Source organism: Xiphophorus maculatus, chromosome 3, assembly GCF_002775205.1.
Source record: "Xiphophorus maculatus strain JP 163 A chromosome 3, X_maculatus-5.0-male, whole genome shotgun sequence".
Classification (NCBI taxonomy): Eukaryota; Metazoa; Chordata; class Actinopteri; order Cyprinodontiformes; family Poeciliidae; genus Xiphophorus; species Xiphophorus maculatus.
In genome coordinates, this window is record NC_036445.1 from 7419972 (window position 1) to 7442821 (window position 22850).

Here is a 22850-nt window from a genome sequence, read left to right on the forward strand (position 1 = left end):
GTGTACCAAGTTTCATAATTCTGTGTTAAAGCACGGCTTGGGGCTGGTCATTTAAAAACTTCTAGGGGGCGCTGTTGAGAAATTAGGCCACACCCACTAATGACTGTTATGGATTCCTGTTGGGGTGTGGATAAGGATCGATCCTAGTGAGTTTGGTGCAGTTTGGCTTGAAACTGTGGAATTTAGAGCCAAACGCATATGCCAAGTTTGGTGAGTTTTTGAATATGATAAAGCCTCCAAAAGCCACCTCTTTATGGTGACAGAATCATAACAATAAACAGTACGATTACAATAGGCCTTCGCAGCGCTTAGCTGCTCGGGCCTAATAATAAAAAGAAGAAACGCTATGATTACAATAGGCCTTTGCAGCGCTTCGCTGCTCAGGCCTAATTATGAATAATTTTAAATTGCATGTAGTTCCTTTAGTGTCTCACGGAAAAGCTCGACACAAACTTCCCCGCTGGGTTTCTTCATGGACGCCAGCTTCCAGGCCTCCTCAAATGTCTCGTCAGAAATGTTCACACCGATATTTCTGAAAATCTCCTCAATCTGTGACAGAAAGGTTAAAAGGAGTCAAAAAGTACAGCAAGATGAAGTAAATGTAATTGAGCAAAAGCAAAAAACGACTTTGTGTTTGTGGCTCACCTCCTGCTTGGTTCGAGGACCGAAGTAATGCTTCGCGTCAACTCCATGGAGATCAGGCACTGATGGATGCAGGAGCTCTGGAAGTGTGGCTAAATCCCCGTAGTCCGTTCTGTCGCTGATTCGTCTGATGAGTGGAGGTAGAAGATCGTAGCGTATGGATGGGATCCCGTAGGTGCGACCACCTGAAAAGGAAATGATTCAAACAAGGAAACTGATCAGTTATGGAATCCGCAAATAGAATTAAAATTAAGTCAACATAAAGTTGGTTTGTTTAGTTCAGCCTTTGTCTCATCCAGTGATAAACAAATAGTGTGATGGCTGTTTTATGTGTTAGTTGGGAGTGTAAAATATAATTAGTATTCTCTTACTCCATTTTAGGGTTTCATATCAGTCGATGGTAATGATTATTAATAAATTTTTTGTTTTAAATATCTGAAATGCTGACAAACTGGCAATGTGGCCTCCACAGTTTTCACTCTGCTGTTTTTTATTTTAAAGCAGTTTTGAGGCATGGTGGTGGGACCTTAAACTGCTGCTGCGCAAGTTAACTCAACAGGTTGTTGCTAGGCAACCAAAGAATGAGCAAGTGGTTGCTAGGCAACCAAAGAGTTAGTGGCGTTTGCTCATCAAACTAATCTTGCTTGTCAGCTAGCTGTGAGAGGCTGAGCGGCTAAAGCCTTTTCCTCTGCCTACATCTCCCAGAATGCTGTGCAGTTCTGGATAAATTCAGTGAAATTATTGAAAATTCTATCAAACTTTATTATTATCTATTTGTATTATGTCTCTATAGCAATATATATTCTTATTGATTTATTGCTTAGTCCTATCTACTACTATTAAAGCTTTGGTTAAATCAATGACTAATAATTAAATTAGCACTTTGTAGATAATCTAGAGTAAATACACAGTATCGGTCAAACCAAAAGCCCTGCTCTGGACTCACTAGGTGTGGGCATCTCATCACTGGTGGAGGATACGAGGTCTGAATCTGGTTTGTGTTTCCTGATGGTCCTGATAATATTCTTTGAGCTGCCTGGCTTCACTGGCTCCATGTCGTCAGGCCCAAACAAGGCCAGCGAGGGAATAAATTTAGATAAATCTGATGATATCTTGTCGTTCATACTGATTGGCGGTAATCCGAAAAAATTCTCTGCAGGAGACAAGAAACAACACCAGAAACTTAAAACTGAATCAGAGTTGAGAAAATAAATTTTTAACTCTGTGTAAGGGACATAATGAGAGGTGGTATGTGGTTTAAAGCTGAGCCTAAGTCTTCTTTCACTGACCGCGGATGGGCATCATGTCCTTATATGTTAGAAAATTAGCAAATTCCACGAGGTTGAGGAATCCATCTTTGTCTACATCGCAGTACTCCATCAGTTCATCCAGAAGTTTGCCATTCAGGGCCAGCTTGAACTCACGACAAACTTCCCACAAATCTTCTTTATCAATCAGGCCCCTTCCTTTCTGGAAAGCAAAAAGAAACACCACAAACCTTTTCTACTGAGATATTTTTACCTAACAATAACCAATAACTCTACAATGCTTCCAAATGTGTGGCCTGAATGTGTTATTGCAGGTTTGGAATAAAGTCAATATGATGGCTTTCATATTTGGGTTTAAAAGTGATATACTGCAGCACATATTGCAGCACATTATAAAGCAAACTAAACTTTATGTGACTTTCTTGAATCCTGAAATTATTCTTTAAAAGTTTGTGGAATAATGGAGCCAAAATTACAGCAGAAAACAATTGGATATTGTCCACCATGAGCAGAACTGTGTCATAACTTTACTATTAGCTTCTTTCAGTATAAAACTTATGAAACTTTAACAAAAACTGCAGGCTTTGTGTCTGTTTCTGGTGAATTTTTGGTGAAAATAAGCTAAATTTTCAGAAAGTGAAGTTATGGTGGGCAGAGTAACCAGAAATTTTACTCCAGCAAGAGTAATAAAACATCATAATAAAATTACTCACGTAAAAGTAAAAATTACACCATAATGAGAACGCTCCTGAAAGTAATTTTTTTTCAAAAAAGTTACTCAAGTAAATGTAGTGTAGTAAATCTAATTAGTTACTACCCCAAAGAATCATAATCGTTAATTTCTGATACTCTTCAAGCTGACAAACCAACAATGTATCTTTGTCTACAACAAAGACAAGATGCCAGATATAAAAACACATTAAAGAGGGTAAATAAACAATTAAGAAAATCTATAGCTTATATTGACTAAGGCTGTGATAGTGAGATTATTTTAGATTACCTTCCCTCTGCAGCACGTGTGAGCCGAAATAAGATAGAAAACTCAAATACTTGCCTGCATTAGTCTCATCCATACCTTGTCATAATATTTGAAAGCGTGCAGCAGACTGGGAAAGTTGTTAAAGTTGACCCTCTTGAGGAAATGTCTCGCTATACCAATCGCGCTTCGCTGCCAATCTGGACCTCGAGGAAACGTCCCCGGCTCAGCGTTGTGGAGAAGATCTCCAGCTCCTGTGGAGGAAAGAAAAGTGCCAATCTCTGCTTCCCACTAAGAAGTTTCCCAATTTGTGTTGTAGCATTTAGAAAGGCTTTTTTACCATATGGACCCATTGGAGAGACATATCCAAATGTGTGGTCAGGTGGAACGGGCAGAGGACATTTCTTCCTACCACCACTGGTGGATGGATAAAGTCAAACATCAGGAACTTTAGTTGGACATGAGGGAAATTAACCAAAGAACAACAAAAGCCTACACGAAGATGGTGTTGCCAGTTTCCAATGCCAACTTTTCCTTGTTTCCAGATCTCTTCAAAGCAGGATTTGGATTGTGAAACCTGCAACAATATATTAATGGAGAAAAACATCTGAAGCTAAAAAGGTACTGAAATTCTGTGTAGGTCACACTTGTGGCTAAAGTTTGGTACAGAACTTACTTGTGTGATTCTCCTAACCAGTGAACAATTTTGGCAGTAAAACGGCCATTGTTGCAGTGTGGTGTGGGATCCCCAAACGTCTTGTCTTTATGGACGCCACTAAAATCAAACCTTCCAATGTTCATGGCTGACAGTAAGCGAAATAGACATTATTAAAAGGTTTCACTTCAGAATATGCACGATTCATCAACAAAATCAGAATAGTGACTAAAGATTAGTGCTTTCTGTCCTTCCTGACCTTCTATCGCCAACTGCTCTGCTGTTTTTGGAGGGAACAAGACTTCACCCATCTCATATTCTGGATGAAAGAGATGCGGGACAAAATTCAAAACTTCAACAATAGCTATGATTATTGCTATTAAGAGAGCTAACACAACATTTTGAAGAGACTAGAAGAGATTGTGGTTTGGCATTTTTAATTTTCTACATTTACGGAGACAGATTGAGGAGAATGAAAGGTTTCTGTTACGCATATAAATTAGAAATAGACTAAATCAGTTTTGCTTAAATGCAAACATTTTTTTAAACAATATTTGTAATTATGCTTTTTTAAACACTTCTTCGAAACACAACATCCTTTTTAGAAATGTTTTTGTTCATGCAAAAATCACTCAAAATTTTGCGGTATGTGATCTAAGCCAGAAAGATACATTTCTGAAAAGCACCAAAAACAAAGAAGGACGTGATAGGTTTGTATTTGTGACATTCAAAGTTGAAAACTCACTAATTAAAAACAATTCCAGCAACCAAAAGCAGCCAAGGGTCGACCACAATGCCTGGCTCTAGGATAATGAAGACTTTCTCAGGCGAGGTTTGCCAAAATCTTTTATTTTCCATTAAGATCCTTAAATTGGTTTGAGTCCGATTCCTGGTGAATTTCCACTGGCAGACCCTAAAGTTGATGCAAACTGTGGCTTTAGCTAACAAATGCAAATGTATAAAACTTAGGACCATCCAATTTGAGAAACTTAGTTTTATTTTAATTTAATGGGGTGTTTTCCCAGACATGTTGTGCCATTTTATAGAACAATCAAGTAACTAAGTTAACTACAGTTGCTACAAAAATGCAACATCAAATATGACTTTACAGAAATTTGGAAAATTTTGACATTTGGCCTTGATTTTGGGCCTCTGTGGCTTTAAAAACTCCCGCTCTTTCTGAAACTCCGCCTTCAGGAATTCATCATAACAGTGCTTTGCTATGAACCCTTTAACATTTTTGTTGTTGTTGTTTTTTACCAGCAATTCACTGAAAATTTATTCCTATTTGTTTGCTAATTGCTACTGGCTAATCTGAAGGAACTGAGAGGGGGATTCTTTGAGATTCTGTGAGGTGGAAGCTTGGAAACTGCAGCTTTGAGGAGGAGCTGCATCTTGGAGGCGGAGCTAGGTCCACCCTGGTGTTTTGTGCAGCAACAACGGTTGCCATGGAGATTAAAGGACTTCTCAAACATCCATTTAAAGAATCAACGCAACACTTTAGGTATGTTTTGGATCAGGGAACAGAATTACAACATGATGTAAAGCTCAAACAAATTGATTTTACGTGATCCTGCCCCTTTAATCAGATTCATTTAATTGATGTTAGGTGTGAACAGAAAAGGACTAAGCAGTGAAACTGAACCAGAATATGCTTTGTCAAGTGTTACTACCCGCTCTGTGGTATTTGGAGCAAAAAGTATCATTAGGGAACATGAGATACCTCTAACTACTTTATCTCCAAAGGTAGTCCCTTGGTTGATCCAGTCGGGAAGCTCAGAAAACGGGGCAGGTGTCTGGCCCAGCAGAACTTTACTCGAAGCATAAACAGACTCATTGAGTTCATTTATCTTGTGCTGGAAGACTGACTTATCGGGAGGAAATATCAAGTCATTGTCCTGCTGGAAAAATCACACAAACATCCTGATTGCAAAACAGCTCAGAAAGACCAAGTTTCATTGCATTAATTATTTTTGCAGTGCCAGCTAGGAACATCTTACCAAAGATCCTAAATTTCTCTGTGCTACTATCATGTAACACACGCTAACAAACCTTACTATCAGTAAATGAAAGACATTTAGTGTGATCAAAACTGGCAGCATATTTTTTCTGAAATTAAATATTAATTCTGGATTAAATATTTATGGGTTACCAAACTTGACAGAGTAATAGGATCTGTAAGAGGCCTAATCATGAGAAATTTAGAAATTCCAAAACAAAATTGATTCCTGCACATTTTTCTTAACCTAAAATTTAGTTTCCATCCTTTTCTAGACTGTGAAGGATCCCTGTGAGGTATTGTACCTAATAAATGTGTAAATTATGACACATGGTGCAAGTTAATCCAGGAAACCACAAAAAACACACAATCTTACAAAGTAATTTTTGTCTACTTTACAGTGAAAATATCTTAGAACACTTGAAATAAGATAAAACTAACTTACAAGTAACTTTTCTGCAAGAAATATGAGTTTGTTTTAAGTCAATAATTCCTTAACATTGATGGAAAAAGTACTAGATCCGTTGGCAGATTATTTAACTTATAACAAGACATTTTCCCCTTGTTATAAGTGAAATAATCTACCAGGAAGGAGTACTTTTTCCATCAATGTTAAGGAATTATTGACTTAAAACAAACTCGTATTCCTTTTGTAAAAGTTATATCTACACTATTCAAGTGGGCTAAGATATTTGCAGAAGAAACTAGACAAAAAAATACTTGGTAAGATTTTGTGTTTTTGCAGTGTAAGGTTTTGTGCTTTTCTCACAGAGTCGGTTGAGTTGGTTCTGATGCCATGAACCATGACTTTGATAACCTCTGGGTCTGTCACCCTCCATAAGGGCCGTCTGATCCCTCGTGGTCCTGCGCGCACGGTGCTGCGGAAGTGCTTTACAAGCGGCGGGGTCGGGGGCTGGTTGTTGAAAAAGTATAATGTCACACCATAAAAAAACATGAATAAGTGTGTCTCAGAATATGATCCTCTGTCTTAGTATATTGTAGGTAAACTTGGTGCAAATGTCTGCACAGATTTGGTAAGTTATGCAGTTAATAACGACAAAAGAACAAATAAGATAATGGCACACAACACAGAAGGAAACAGGCAGGAGCATAGCAGGCAAGTTGAGGATTTTAAAGGGCCGGTTGTGCCAGAATGTATTGTATTGTATTGAAATATTAACAAATTCTTAAAATTAAATAATGTTGAACATCTTTTCAGTCCCTCCAGGATTTCACAATTGCTTTTGTGATTTATTGCACTAAAAATCAAAGTATTTCTGACACGAATTTGGAAATATTTGCTATGTTTTTTTATTACTCGCTGTACAAATCATGGACTATAATCAGACATCAACTAAAGCTGAGGCAGCTGTTTAGTAAAAGTAAGAAAGTTTTTGACAATTTTTAAGAAAAATCTGCAATAAACTCCCAATTACGTACTAGCGCAGAAAGTGTAAGGATTTGTTGATTTTGAGTGAATTTCCATGATAATTCACATTAAACTGGAGGGACTGATTGATATAGTTTGGCAGTAAACAGATCAAAACTGCATTGATTTGAGTATAAATACTGAATATAATATTTAACCACACTTGGTGTTTAGTTGAGAATCTAGAGGGCCACATAAAAAGCTATGGCTGGCCGGATTTGACCTTGAGTTTGACACATGTGATCTAAAGGAACTCAATGTTTCAGCAGTTTTGCAGCTTTCTGGAAGTTTATTCCAGATTAGAGAAACATAAAAACTGTATGTTGTTTCTCCATGTTTGGTTCTGATTCTGAGTGATCTGAAACGTTGATACGTCAACAGCAGATCTTTAATGTATTTTGGTGCTAAACCGTTCAGTGACTTATAAAAAAGCAAATGTATTTTACAGTCTATTCTCTGATCCAGTCTAAGTTCTTTCCCTACTTTCTTAGTTTTAGTGAGCATCATGGATAAGTTGCAGCTGTCTTAGTGAGTTTTTTGGTTGGGACATTGGTCCTTCAACTAATGTTCTTCAGGTGACAGAAGGCTGACTTTATAACTGTCTTTTTTGAAGGTTCAGGTCTGAGTCCATCACTACACCCAGATTTTGGCTCTGATCAGTAGGGCGATGACTTTTGACTCTTTAGGTCCAAAGATAATTACTTTATTTTTGTTTCTGTTCAGCTGAAGAAAGTTGTGACACATTCACGCATTAATTTGTTGAATGTTTGAATGGGTTCAGAGTCACTTGGTGACATTGCAATGTCGAGTTACATATGCATAGTCATGGTAGCTAATCTTATTTGTTAAAATCTGAACTTGCGGGAGCATGTAGGTAAAATTGCAGGAAATTGGAGTTAAATTAAGCTGAAATTAAACTAGAGAAACACACACAGGCACACAAACTGACTCACACAGCTTGATCTCTGTATAAACAAAATCCAAACTTACATATGAAATCTCTTGTAGACAGCCCTTTACGGTGTGTTCAATGGGTTTTAGTTTCCTAGGTGGAAACTAAAACAAATGAAATAAATAAATACAGGTGCATCTCAGGAAATTAGAATACCATCACTTACTTTATTTCAGTAATTCAGTTTAAAAAAATGAAATAAAATGAATAATAGAAAATCTATAAACAAATGGAAATTATTGAGTTTGTTTTAGTTTATCATCTAATTTATTTATTTATTTCTTATTGTGACGGGCCAATAATTAATTTCCCTTTGGGATTAATAAACAATTTTTAAAAATTGAATTAAATAAACCTCACCAGTGCCACAGTTTAGAATTATCATCCTGTATGAAAACTATTTTAAATAATTCATCAAGCTTGGCTTACCCTTGATGTGTTTTGGTGGATCAGATCATATATTAGTTGGTTTGAGATGTCTTCTTCTTTTACATCCATCTTGCATTAAGAAACCAACCCGGTTTCTTAATAGTCGGGTCTTCGGTTAAGGAAAAGCGAAACGTTTTAGCTCAAGAATTTATCCGCGAACGGTTTCCAAGTTCTGTTGCCTAGCAACGTCAGTTACCATGTAAACTGAAGTCGCTACAAAATGTTTCCCCCCCTCCAAAAAAACTGTTCCACTTGAACTACCTGTAGTTGTTATTTGTTATTATCAACTCTCTCGTTTTTTTGTGGGTTTTGTTGCTGGAATGAATCATTTGTATTTAAAATGTGGATAAATGTAAACACTTGATTGGTCCGGGCCACTGACACGCAGGCGGATTGTCAGTTGTAGTCATACGATCTGTCATCATCCTTCGTACGATGCGAAAAGGGAAGTTGAAAGAAGTGGGAGAGGGACGCCGCGGAGCCTTACGAAATCTACCGATTCAGTACCTGTCCGGATAGTCGGCACACTGTGAAGAGACTCTGAAGTGCTGCGCATAAATCGGGCCGGAGACAACACCCCCATTATCCAGGCTGCCCTTCTTTTCTTTTTGGTGAGTGGCTAATATTAGCGACCTATATGCTAACACTGGAGGGCTCCTCCCGAAGCGGCCGCAGCTAAACAACATTCACCCAGCTAGCCAACACTTGGTAGGGCCGTGCTAGTTAGCAGTGTAAACAAGGCTGCTCACTCGGATGGATCAACACTAGCGTCGTTATGCACTTTTAATGCAACAGAAATGCAGATTGAAATCACTGACTGATGAAGAAGTTTGACTACTTTTACCCTTTTTCGGACAACGTTAGCCAGCTTACATTAGCTGTACACACCCAAACCTGCATCATCATCCGAGTTCTGACATTCTCAAACGTTACGTAAGTGTGTAAACCTGTAATGCACAATACTAACTGCGATTTAATTTATTTTCCACTGACTCAATCGGGTGTCACTGCTAGTTGATCGGGAGCTTGACAGAATCAACATATGAGTTAGCTGTGCTGCTAACGCTAGCTATTTGCTAATTGAAGCTAATAACAGGTTATATGTGGTTATCCCGATGTCGTAACGCGATTTCGGGGAAGTTGTTGGCAATTAAAGTGGGAAGGAGAGCTGTGTGACTGTCAGAGGTAGTTTGTTTGTTGTTACATTTTAGAGCGGTTAAAAATGTTAGTCTTTAAACGACGCATCCTCAATTATAACTTTTCCTAACTATGTTAGCATAATTTCCAAATATTTAAAAGGTAAATAGCTTCGAGAACGTGAGTCAATAATCGGAAAAGAGAAAGTAAACAACATTTAATTAAAATTGAAAACTGTGGACATTTGTTTTAACCATTTAATTCTGCTAATTTTGATGACTGGCTTACAGGAAATGAAATAAAAAGCAGTAATACACAACAAAAATTTAATAAATCCTTTAAATAGATAAATGTCTACTGAAAGAATATGATCAGTATATGCGTTGAGCACTTGGCCAGGGCTCCTTTGCATGAATTACTGCATTAATGCCAACTCTTTTATCTTTTTCTTGATCAGGGAGTTTGCTAGCCGACCAAAGAGGTATTGGTACATTTAGCAGCGTGAGCAGGTGCCAAGTCCTCCTGGAAAATGAAATTCAGCAGAATGAAACGGAATGTGCTCTAAAGTTCCTTGGTGGACTGATGTGCTGACTTTGATTTTGATAAAAAAAACGTGTTGGACCAACGGTAGCGCATGATACTGCTTCCCAAATGATTACAGATTGTGAAAACTTTATACTTTTAGTGTCTCCCCCAGTCTTCTTCCAGGCGCTGACTCTTTTTGTTTCCAAATAAAATGCTAAATCTTTTTTCCATCTGAAAAGCGACTCTGATATTGAGCAACAGTTTATGTATTCTTAATTACAATTCAGTCACTGAATCTCATTTAAATCAGTCATCTTCTTTACAAAAAGACACCTGGTTAAGATAGCACTGCTACTGTATAAACTACATGTAATACACAATAAAACAGAATATTATTGTAATGATAGCTGTAATTCCATGGGTTGTGGTTTTGGTCCAGAATTTATTTAACTGAGAAAATGTCCCTGCCAGGTTGCAAGATCACAAACCCACTGAACAAAGCCGAAACTGCAGCTCATAGTATCAAACCTCTTCTTACCTAACCTAAGGAGGTTTTCCCTAATGTGTTGTCCAAACTTGTCCCCTAATCTTCTTTACTCATAACTTAAATCCTCTCAAAGGCATTGCTGGAGTTTTTCACAGCTGCAGGATTTGGGGCCAACATATTAGTTGTTGGAGTGGCTGCTTCAGCAGAAATCCAATCTGTGCTGTTTGTATGTCACTGAAATAAAGAAAAATTGAGTTCATTCATTTAACGACAGTTCACAATAAACATATTGTGGCACTTTACAAAAAACAAAAAGAGAGAAAGTAGTTTGGTTTTAATGAAAAAGACAAAATAAATTTTGAGCAGGTTTTGAAAGTAGCAGATGTCGGTAATATAATGTCAAAGGGAACAAGCAGCTACAGTAAAATACAGGTGCAACTGCAGGCACAACAATGCCTCTTTTTTTTTTAACTAAGCGTGAGTGCCCTTTATGTTATTGACAGGTATAAAAATGTTTAATTTAAAAATAAACAACAGGAATCCAGTGAAAGGACTGTTGAGATGTTGTGTTGGAATTTTAGAAGTAAAGCTGCCTGGCCTGTCGCAATAAGTCAGGAGTGTCAAACTCCAGTCGTCAAGGGTCGCTGTCCTGCAGTTTTTAGATGTGCCACAGGTATAAAACGCTGGAATGAAATGGCTTAATTACCTCCTCCTTGTGTAGATCAGTTCTCCAGAGCCTTAATGACCTAATTATTCTATTCAGGTGGTGCAGCAGTGGCACATCTAAAAGTTGCAGGACACCGGCCCTCGAGGACTGGAGTTTGACACCTGTGCAATAAGTCAGTAAATCACAGGGTAAATTGGGATGATTTATTATTTTTCTCTTTTCTCTCTTTCTGCCAAAAACTGCATGAAAGTCTTCAGTCTGGTTAGTTGGTCTCAACAATTTTTTTTTGTTAAGGACAATTTTGTTTACAGACTTCCTAATTCATTTTATTTGTTGTTTTATTTATTTTTGATAATTAAACTGTCTTCTAGTGTTAAATGTTCTTTAGATTTTAAAGTTTATTGATTTTTGAGAATTGTTCTTGCATTATTATGCCATTTTTTTACCATTATGCTACTTGAAAATAGTCTAAAAACAACAATAGTATCATTTATCACAATAACGTCTGGGACAATTTATTGTCCAGCAACATTTGTGATTGTGACAGGGCTGAAAGCTGCTGCAGTTTTCAAGTTGAAAATAGAGACTGAGATATTCTAAATCCGAACATTTGAGAAACAATGTGACATCATGAAGGAGCCCAAGTAGAAAAAAAATGTTTTTTACAACTTGATTTATCAGTTTTTTTCTTTCTTCCTCTCTCTGCTATGTAGGTGTTATTAAAGGTTTTTACCATCACATCAGCGCTTAGGGGGAGAGACCACACAGAGTGACATGGCAAGTAGAGGTGGAGCCACGCGACCCAATGGACCTAACGCCGGCAACAAGATCTGCCAGTTCAAACTCGTGCTTCTAGGAGAGTCAGCAGTGGGAAAGTCAAGTCTCGTACTTCGATTTGTCAAGGGTCAGTTTCACGAATTCCAAGAGAGCACAATCGGAGGTATGGATGATGACGACTTTGCTGCTTTTCACATGGGAATCAGTGATGTGGTGGATATTAAATAAGATTCATAAACAGCTGTCACAAGAGTCTCAGTTCCCAGTTATAAATCACAAATCTGACAATTTTTCTGACGTTTATTGAGGAACAATATTGTTATGCGTCAAATAAAGGAGTAGAAATATGTTTTTATTAAACCTTCTAAATATAGCTTACACACATAAATATTCACAGCATAATTCTTCATTTTCCAAGTTTTCATTTTCGGTTTTGTTCACACTTGTTGCTCATGATAGTTAGATTCATCTATGTAAAAAGAGAAAAACATCAAAGAAATTAAGCGAGCATAAGGCAGTGAAACTTGGGGGGCTGGGGGGTGATGTTACATTTGAAACATTCAAGTTGAACATCGGTGAACAACACAATGTGCATTCAAGTCAAAAGTTGAGATGGCAAAGTCTGCAAAAAGAAAGGAAGTAGTCAGGAAGAGGACAGTTGCTTGAAAAGCAAACAAACCGGCACCCTGTGGAGAGATTTAAAAGTGCACGGTTGCTTGTCCCGTCTGCATATAATTTACCACAATGGAAAATGTAGCACTAAAATTCTGGTAGCATTCATGTATATTGTAGATGTATTTTCTTCTTTCACTCATATCGGTGTTGTTACTCTGATCAGCACAGATAGAAGGAGGTGACATAAAATTGCTTACATAGAGTCACACTGCAGCTGTACTCAGACACTGCTCCAGACATTTCAAAAAGCAAAACAGTTGCAGCTCAAGCTAATTATCGTGGGTAAATATTAATTACGTAGCGTGACCAGTTATCAGTTTATTTTTTTAAATTTATAAGCAAATGTTCTGACAGAGGATACATAAAAAGTAAAAAGAAAACAATTTCTTACCTACTAAACTTTGTGCTCACAAACAACACCCCCAGTTTCACCTAGCATAACTTGCTGTGTCATAAAGTGTTTCTAACAGAGAAACTGGTGTTTTTGTGGTTCGCCTAACTGGTTTTACTTCTAAGAAGCTCACAAACATTTCTTACATTGAATTACTTGCTCATTCCTTGATTTGTCACTAATAAACATTTTCACATTCATTAAAAAGTCTTTTATGAAGAAAATGAAACATTCTGCGATCTTCTGAAGAAATGGAAGCTACTTTATTCTCAAATGTTCTCAAATGATTTATCCGTTTTCAAAATGGAAATGCCAAACTTGATAGAGGTATACTTTGAATATTTTTAGATTTCCTGGTTCTGAAACATAAGGATGTTTGTACTTAAAGTTTAACTTGTGTTTAAAAATCTGTGAGGAACCAAGAACCGCAGAAATACTGAGGTGAATTCCTAGACGTTCGCTCATAGTTTCAGGTATCTTTTTGTCAGCTGAAAGCTGTGTGTTGTCTATTGTAGCGTAACCTTTAACCTCTTCCTGGAATTGCTATTGCTTCCTGCTATTGAAAATTCTGCTATTGTCCAGATAAAAAGGATTTCAGGAGTAAATCGGTCCGTATCTCACTTCATGATAATACAAAACAAGCCGACTGATTTATCTAAGCCAATTTTCTTCATTTTGGGAAATCAGTGATCAGCCAGTGCACTGCAAAACACAAAATCTTACCAAGTAATTTAGATTTTTTCACTTATAATGTGGGAAAAATGTCCTGTTATAAGTGAAATGATCTGTCAGTGGAACTAGTACTTTTTCATCAATATTAAAAAATTATTGACTTAAAACATTTGTAAGTTAGTTTTCTCTGATTTCAAGTTTACTAAGCTGTTTGCACAAGAAACTGGACCAAAATTACTTGGTAAGATTTTGTGTTTTTGCAGTGTGTCCTCTCCTGCTCTGCAGAGGTTTGACTGGCAGACCGGCCCATCAAGTCATGTCCGCACGTTTGGAGCCAACAATAGTCACCCCACTGCTACAAACTCACTTTCTTGCTATATTTAGCAACATTTCAAGCTAAAAATAATTGGCATCAACCAAAATTAGAATCAGCAATCGCCCAGAAAAATGCTATCGTTGCATCCCTAAAAAGCCACAACCTTTGTGTCAGGAAATCCTTTCACAGAACTTAGTTTATCGAATCCTGGAGCTTGAATCTCGGTGTAAACACGGAGAGGCGATCAACGCTGCCTCGTGTTACTTTCACTGAAACCCTCTCTGTGTGACTCAGGGTGATTTATCTGCTTTGTTTGCCTGCAGCTGCCTTCCTGACTCAGACAGTATGTTTGGACGACACAACAGTCAAATTTGAAATCTGGGACACAGCTGGTCAGGAGCGCTACCACAGTCTGGCTCCTATGTACTACAGAGGCGCCCAGGCAGCCATTGTGGTCTATGATATCACAAATGAGGTAAGCCAGGCTTTTCTCTGTCGTCTTGTTGTTGTTGCTGCTGCTGCTACCTGTTGCTAATCTTCGCTAGCTTGCACAGAAATGTGGCATATGAGGAAGTGGGCGTGGTGGGGATTTCCATTTTTATTATACATGTTTTTTTGTAGCAGCATTCAGAAGCTTATTTTTAAGCACTGAGAGATGAGTCACCATTGAGCATCACAGTGTTTAAAGACTCATTGATATCTGAAAGACTAATGTCTGGATGTTCAATAGCATGATTTTCTTATCTGAAGGAGACTTTGAAGACACTGTAGTTTAATCATTGAAAGTAAACACCTTAGTCTCAGTGTGATTTATTTTACACTGCAAAAACACAAACTATTTTTGGTCTAGTTTGTAGTGAGAATATCTTAGTAAACTTGAAATAAGACAAAAATAACTTACAAGATATAATCACATCTTTTAAAGGATATTGGAGCTTGTTTTATGTCAATAATTCTTTAGTATTGATGAAAAACTACCTGTGTAAGTGGCAGATTATTTCATTTATAACATGGGAAAATGTCTTCTTAGAAGTGAAATAATCTACAAGTGGAACTAGTATTATTTTATCAATATTAAATAATTATTTACATAAAACAAGCTCCATATCTTGCTGAAAAGTTACTTATAAGTTAGTGTTGTCTTATTTTAAGAGTTGTAAGATATTAGCAATAGAAACTAGACCAAAAATAGTTGGTAAGATTTTATGGTTTTGATAAGTCAAGTTTGTTTGCGTAGCACATTTCAGCATCGAGCTTTAAAATTATAAAAACATAACACAATTAAACAAAACAAGAAAGAAGCATTATACTACAGCAGCAGAATAAAGAGAAGTGATGAAATCCAGATAAGTTTTTTTTTTATCCAGAGAGGTATTTAGCCTCAACTTAAATTAACTCAATGTTTCAGCATTTTTGCTGTTTTCTGGAAGTTTGCTCCAGATTACAGAACTGGATTCTGCTTCTCCATCTTTCACCAAAACTTTCTGTCTCTTGAGATGTTTCTGTTTGTAGGATCAGTTTAATAAAAAGTTCTTCTGGCCCCGTTCGCCATCGTTTGGGCTTGGTTGTTATTTTCCTAATTGAGGCGACCCTTGCCCCTCTGTGCTCTGTTTTCCAGGAGTCATTTGTACGAGCGAAGAACTGGGTCAAAGAGCTTCAGAGACAAGCCAGTCCAAACATTGTAATAGCCCTGGCTGGGAACAAGGCCGACCTCGCTAGCAAGAGAGCTCTGGACTTCCAGGTTGGTCCTCTTACAACTTTAATGACTTCATTTGTCCTTTTTAGAAGATATAAACATCAGTGGCACAGCTTCCAATCATTTTAGGAAATATTAAAAATATTTCCAACATATGAAAAACAATCTTTCTGAAAAACAAGCAAAGCAAAGACTATGTTTCCACCTCGACCTAAGACCAGCTAATCATTGTCTAAAATTTTACTCTTTCACTCTAAAATAAACATGTCTTTTTAAACAGTTTATTTGGAGTATTGTGTTTTTCTGTAATTGGTCATGATCTTTGGCAGGATGCACAGTCATACGCAGATGACAACAGTTTGCTCTTCATGGAAACGTCAGCAAAAACCTCCATGAACGTGAACGAGATTTTCATGGCCATCGGTAAGAATCTCCTCCTCAATTTCTTTTCATGTTGTGACAAAGATTTTTAATTTATCTTAAATCAAGATTAAAATGTTATTTTTACTATTTTCTCCACTGTTTTTTTCCCCACAAGAGAGTCAATAAAGTCTGTATGTGCAGTTTAGTGAAATAAATCAAACTTCTCTCAGGAACAGTACAGTTATCCAAAAAAGTAGTAATACATATTTTTCATCGTCATTGTTATTATCACAATAATACTACAAAATATTGTGATAAATTGCATCTTAACTAAATATTTTAGATCCTCATATCTTTTAATTAACACTCGCTGCTTTATAAACTGTCTTTTTTTAACACTTAAATCTATAAATATAACCTAATATTACTTTATTAAATTATTCAATCATCACATCTCCAGATGATTGTTTACTGGGAGAAACATTTCGACTCGTTCTGCAATTTTCTTTTCTTCATTAGTTTTGCATAATTATTTTGTTAGGAAACAGCAGAAACATGAGTGAGCTCCACTCTGACATAACACTTTATTTTTATGATACATGCTCTCTAAAGTTTTTTTTTCTCTCTTTATTCATAAATTTCCATTGTTTCAAACTAAAAACAAACTGTCGAGCCAGGATTCTTCCCTATGATTCTCGAGGCCACAACATAACATTTCTTGATCAAAAATAAATGTTTATTGAACTTTTGTAGTCTTGATTCTAAATGAACATCGGGTTTTAATCTGCTGCAAGCCATAATCATAAAAAAATTAATAAATGCACTTAGTGTAATAAATCTGTAGAATAAATTACATTTGATTTTGGTTTTGATATAGTGACAAAAATAAACACGTCCTTTAAAAAGTCTTATATTCATATATCTAGAATTAAGGACTTAAAATCTCCTCAATTAATTTAAAACATGTAAGTTGGTCTGAAGTTTGTTAATAACTGACTTTAATTGTATTCTGTGAAGTTTTTTTTATTTTGTGAGACTTTTCTGTCAGTCAAAAGTTTAAGTTACAATTGAGGCTACTGCTAACTAGCTGCTAATAATCCCTTGCTAGCTAGCCTTGCTAGTGTTTTTGCATTTATTATTATGAATTTATTGTTAATTGACTGAACTCTGTTCACCTCAGTTGTTTTTTTATTCTTATATATATATATATATATATATATATATATATATATATGTAGCTAATATAAAATATGTGATAATGCTTTGTGGATTTCTGCTGTGATATAAGTCTTAAATTTCATTAATAACTGTCTTAAAAAGTCTTAAATTAGAGTTGATAAAACCATGTTTGTGAAATAATGAATTCAGGACGTTGCTGTAAATTAATTAATATAATTGATGTATTTATCATTAATCACAGATCTTCTGTGTGTCTTAATTTAAGTAGAACGTAAGCTTTGAGTCATTTTTGTGCAACGACTTGTTGATATTCATGTAGTAAACAGCTGAAGTCTAATCTTTATTTTTCTGAAACATATGACCCCCGTATGAACATGAAGGATTTTTTAAATTCATATAATTTGAATTATTGTAAAAAAAAAAAATCTTTGATTCAGAGGAAAAGAGGAAATGCTCCGAAATTTGGTAAATATTTAAAGCTATTCAAGTGTTTACTCTTTGATGGGTTTCAGTATTTTATTATTTTTTCCCTTTTTTTTATTTCAATTACTTGTGAACACGTGCTACTTGTTGAGAAGGAGAAAATATCTGAGATGTGGGGAAACGAACCCCAGGAAAAGCTACAATTTATTCCTTAAACAAATTCCAGGTGTGGACAGTGAGTTTAATTCACATTGTGGCCACGAGATGGCAATGTTGAGCTTATAATGTCTTTCTTGAACTCTGATTATGTCAGCAATGTCGTAAATAATGAGAAAAATAAATCTGAAATTAGTCCAGTATCTTTGTATTCATTTCTCTATCATAATTATCAACATTTATAAAGCTGGTTCTCCAGTTTTGCTTGTTTTTTTCAATCTTAAATAGTTTTGAAATGTTGTTTGAACAAGAAAAGCAACTATTTTAACTGATCAAGGAGAATATTTACCAGAATATTTTTTTATTATGTTGATATTGCATAATAATTTAATTAAATGTAGGATTTGGAATTAGATTTTGGTTTTAGCTTTGTTTTACCCTTTATGTTTTCATGTATTTCTGACATGGAATAATCTGAATAATAATCTGATAAAAGCAGTTCAGAGTTCGTTCAACTTTAAATATTATTTAAACTGGTTTAATTTTTCCTCTGTTGATTCTTTTAGCTCCACTGAAATCAATCAGTCAAACAATCAATCAAGTCTATTCGTATATCACAAAGAGCTTGACATTATAAAACACAAAACTACTCAGTCATAAAAAACACCATACACCACTGCAAGTGTTTATCAAGAAAAATAGTTTTCTGATTTATTGTCTCTGCATGTCATTCAAGATGGACTTTGACTAGGCCACTGCAATTTTAATTATCAGCCATTCTGCTGTAGATTTTTACTTTAAGCTTAGATTAGTTTTCTTCTTATAATTACCATGTCATAATCTTTTACACTTAATGAAGAACTCTTTATTTGTTTTTTAAGTAAAGTTTTAAGTTAAGTGGGAATTTTGGTATTTTAGGGGCCAAAATGACAACAACAAAAAAAAACATAATCAGATAAAAGAAATTTTTCCAAATCAGTTTCTTTCAATTAAAAACTGATGAAACTTTAACAAAATCTGCAGGTGTGTGTTTGTTTCCAGTGAATTTTTGGCTAAAACATGTTAGTTTTTAAATCAGTGGTAGAAAATCCACAACCTTTACACAAGTAAGAGTAGAAATACTTCATAATAAAATTAGTTAAGTGAAAATACAAAGTACGAAGTAGTAAAAATACTCCTAAAGTTTCAAAAAAGTTACTCAAGTAAGTGTAATTGACATGACGCCAGCTCCGCCCCCATGCTGACATAGAGCAACCCTCCCCCAATCATCCCACTTGTCAGCAACTGACCAATCAGCGTTCCAAGTTCTCTGAGAATATTGACAGTATCTATCATAGAAAACACGCTGCAGTCAGAGAGATTTGAGGAAAATAATAGATAATCACGGTCCAAGTTGTCAGTGGGTAATATGCAATCCTGACAGCCGTCACCCAGAACATACAGAGGGTGGAATACAATTTATTACATTTCCAAAATCAAAAAGGAGTCTGGAATAACGCAACAAATGGATCATGAATTTCAGCCCACTTCACATCCAGTTGAATGAAACTGATGGACGGGAACTACCACGTTAGTCAGCACCACAAAGGTAACTGGTAGTAAACATCCCAGTTTTTGTCATAACGATACTTACTGATAGCTCCGTGCTATCGACTCAGGGCTCCATGCTAACGACTCATAACTCAGTTAAATTAAAATAACAGTGCTAAACATCTAATCATTTCCAGATCAATAAGTGAAGGTAGTTATGCTGGATTTTATGCGTATAGATTCCTACGGTAGCTCTATGGCAGCATGAAAACAGACTGCGCTAACTGCTAAGATAAGATAAGATAAATCTTTATTGTCATTGTCACAAGAACAACGAAATTCAAAAGGTGCCATCATTGGCATTTAAACACCGTTTCATACTACTGTTTATTTCTAAGCATTTTCCTGAAGGCAGATTTTCACAAGCCGGTAGTATTTAAGTCATTACACACCCATTTTGTCCCGCAGTGTTCACACTTTCATCATCCAGTCAGACTTTTTTGTCCCTCATTTGTCCTCTTGGGCTTTATCATTGATTTCTGTGGTTGTCGGAGGACATGGGGGCGGATCCGGCGTCATGTCAACTGAATAAAAGTAACTAGTTTCTACCCAAATCTGCCATTGTCCTAAATGTTCAAACATCTCTTTGTTACAATTCATTTATCTTTTTAAATTAAAAAACTCTTGTTTTTTTATAGAGTTGCGCAGACTGATGATGATCAGTCCATCATGTGCAGCTGATGATTGATCGATTCTTTCTCCTACACCATACAGACGCAGCACAGGGTGTAGTTACTTTATCCCCATGGCTGTGCTCAGCTTTATCACAGATTTTAAACACATCCCTTGAAAAGCAAACTGAGTAACTTTTGTTTGTCCAGCTTTACGGACTTGGCCGAGGCTCGGCGTCATAAAGCCGCTTTACAAGCTCGGTTATAAAAACTCTGAAATCGCTCCGGAGCGAATGTAGTCTCACGCTGTGGCGTTTTATGGCAGCGCTCAGCTTCTATGCACCACAAAACTGGAACAACCTTCCAGAAAACTGCAAAGCAGCTGAAACGCTGAGTTCCTTTAAATCTAGACTAGAAACCCACCTGGTCAGAGTTGAAACATAATCAATGAAACATTTAGCAACATTTTGATGTGTAACGACGACACTTGACTAAATGTTCTTCCTGCTCCTCTGCTAGCTTGTTACGATTATTGTGATACAAAAATATGTGTCTTCTGTGTGTGATTTTATACTGGTAACTTGTTCAGAATAAATAAAAAAAGTATTATGTTTATTGCTTTCTTCATAACTGATAACTGTGGGATGTAAAACACTGTGGCGTGTCTTTTTTTGCTCAAATGTGCGTTACAAATAAAAAAGGCAAACACTCCCAACAATTTTTGTCCTAAAATATCGAAATTTCCACTTTCCTTTGTATTTATCAAGAGTAAACAAAAAAAAAAGAAATAAAGAGTCGTGTGTTAAATGTTAAAGTTCATGACAGGACAATTATAAAAAAGGCAAATATAAGCTTGAGGTAAAACTTACAGCAGAGTGGCTGATAATGAGTAAAACTGAAGTGTATTACAGTGGCCTAGTCAAAGTTTAATGTGTGGTGTTTTAGTATTTTTTTAAATTTTTGTAATCTTTATTACTTATTATAATTATTTTATTATTTTTTCTTTATTATTTATTTTTCTTATTAACTTTTATTTTTTATTAATTATTATATTATTTTCATTTTTTTTTTTTTTACTTTGTATTTTTGTGTTTTATGACATAAAACACTTTGAACTGCCTTGTTTATTTGTATTTGTGCCATACAGAAAAACTTGATTGATTGATTGATTGATTGATTGATTGATTGATTGATTGATTATTGTCTCTGCAGCAAAGAAACTTCCGAAGAACGAGCCGCAGGCCGCCGGCACCAGCAGCGGACGGAACCGGGGCGTGGACCTGACGGAGTCGGCTCAGCCCAGCAGCCGCCCTTGCTGCAGTAACTAACCCGGCTCCTCCTCTTCCTCTTCCTCCTCCTCCTCCTCTTCCTCTCGGCTCCACCCGACAGCATCTGGAACGTCCGACCTGTTTGGGTTCCAGATGTGCGACCCGCTCTTCACCCTCACCTCCCTGGATTAGCTAAAAGACTCTGTATAGCTGCATTTCTAATACCTTTTGTTTTGTTTTTTTGTTGATGTTTTATTTTGTTTTTTAACTTTTTTTAAGAAGTGTATATCAGTATAACGGATGCATGTATCACTACAACTCCTAAAGAAAAAAACAAAACACATTTTTATCTTTTATTCAGTTTAAAGACTAACTTCCCTTTTCAGAAAACGAGAAACCTGTGAATGTTTCCCATGTGAAGTTGCTCCACTTCTCCGACTGTTTGTTTGGAGCAACAGTTGAGTTGCCAGGAAAGGATCCAGCAACTCTTCCCAGGAACAAATCTTCATCCGAGATCCAGGTCTTCTGGGATATCCGGGGTAAAGCACTGTCCGACTTTAACACAAAGTTTAAAAAAATAAAAAACATAAATCAGGAAACTTCACTTTGTTGCTCATATTAACGACAGAAAATAATTTAAGTGTTAAATTTCCATTGAGGCCAGTAGTCAACCTCCGTCAATCTAAGTCTGTGTTAAAAATAAAGAAATGGAAAAAAAAACAAAAGATAAATTTATATACTCTAACATTTCATAGGGTGCAATGTCGTCTTCTTCCTTTATTTCATCTTGCCTGGAAGTTTATTTAGAGACTCCGAACAATTGTACAGTTGAATATTTTGCCAATCCCTCTTATGTTTCCTCTTCAAGCTCCACGTTTTCACAGAAGCTGGTCAGATGTTAGGCAGTGATGGTCTCTTTAGATATATGTAGTGTTATTAACAAAATCTCTCTGGTGTCTTGTCACTTTCTTTTTTTCCTATTATTATTATTATTATTATTATTATTATTTTTAATTAATTTTATTTTCTTTATTTTCCAAAAAAGAAAAAAAAGGAGAGAAAAGGTCCATGGTGGCGTTTGAAAGGAACTTCTTTTATTGCATTGCACAGTGTTGATCATGTTTTAATTATTGATAACTGCCCTTGGGTTTTTATATGATGGACTGTATTGGATTTGCTAACCTTTCGGCTGCGGGCGGGGAGCGTATTTAATCTAACTGGTGGTCTCTCTTGCAGCTCAATGGGTTTAATGATGTAAAAACAGCATTACTAGTGACGGGCTGATCCGTTTTGAGTGTCTGAATCTTAATAAATCCAACAAAATGGTCTCTTGTATGATTCTCTCTCTCTCTGTGGAGATCAGTGGCTCTTCTGGAGATTCTTTTGCTGTATTTGTTCCAATTAAATTATTGTTGATATTGAAAAACAATTAAATATAGGACAAAAGCAATCTGAATACATAAAAATAAATCACATACACTAGTTTGACTCCATGTGGAAAAGTAATCCTATCCTAAAAAGATTTTTCTTCCACTCTATGATGTTAGGGTCCCCCACACCACCAGGG

The 22850-nt window shown here is 36.1% G+C and overlaps 2 protein-coding genes across 4 annotated transcripts; one reads left to right on the plus strand and one right to left on the minus strand.

Annotated features, from left to right (window-relative positions):
* Positions 1-348: 348 nt before the first annotated feature.
* On the minus strand, positions 349-8647 carry efhb (EF-hand domain family member B). Its single transcript, XM_014468919.2, has 13 exons — positions 8351-8647; positions 7960-8025; positions 6310-6453; positions 5265-5442; positions 3801-3860; positions 3563-3689; positions 3383-3463; positions 3227-3303; positions 2986-3140; positions 1932-2112; positions 1589-1795; positions 646-827; positions 349-549 (listed from the first exon to the last, which is right to left on the minus strand). The coding sequence occupies exons 1-13, from the start codon at positions 8417-8419 to the stop codon at positions 403-405; spliced, it is 1674 nt and encodes a 557-aa protein (XP_014324405.1). The 5' UTR covers positions 8420-8647; the 3' UTR covers positions 349-402.
* A 138-nt stretch (positions 8648-8785) lies between these two features.
* Positions 8786-22610, plus strand: LOC102233132 (ras-related protein Rab-5A-like). 3 transcript variants are annotated; one of them, XM_005799424.3, is made up of 6 exons: positions 8786-8961; positions 11880-12106; positions 14321-14472; positions 15616-15738; positions 16023-16116; positions 21228-22610. In XM_005799424.3, the coding sequence occupies exons 2-6, from the start codon at positions 11941-11943 to the stop codon at positions 21341-21343; spliced, it is 651 nt and encodes a 216-aa protein (XP_005799481.1). In that variant the 5' UTR covers positions 8786-8961; positions 11880-11940; the 3' UTR covers positions 21344-22610. The 3 variants fall into 3 exon arrangements, with proteins under 3 accessions (XP_005799481.1, XP_023187006.1, XP_023187005.1); XM_023331238.1 differs by lacking the exon at positions 8786-8961 and adding an exon at positions 9022-9283; XM_023331237.1 differs by lacking the exon at positions 8786-8961 and adding an exon at positions 11268-11354.
* Positions 22611-22850: the final 240 nt, after the last annotated feature.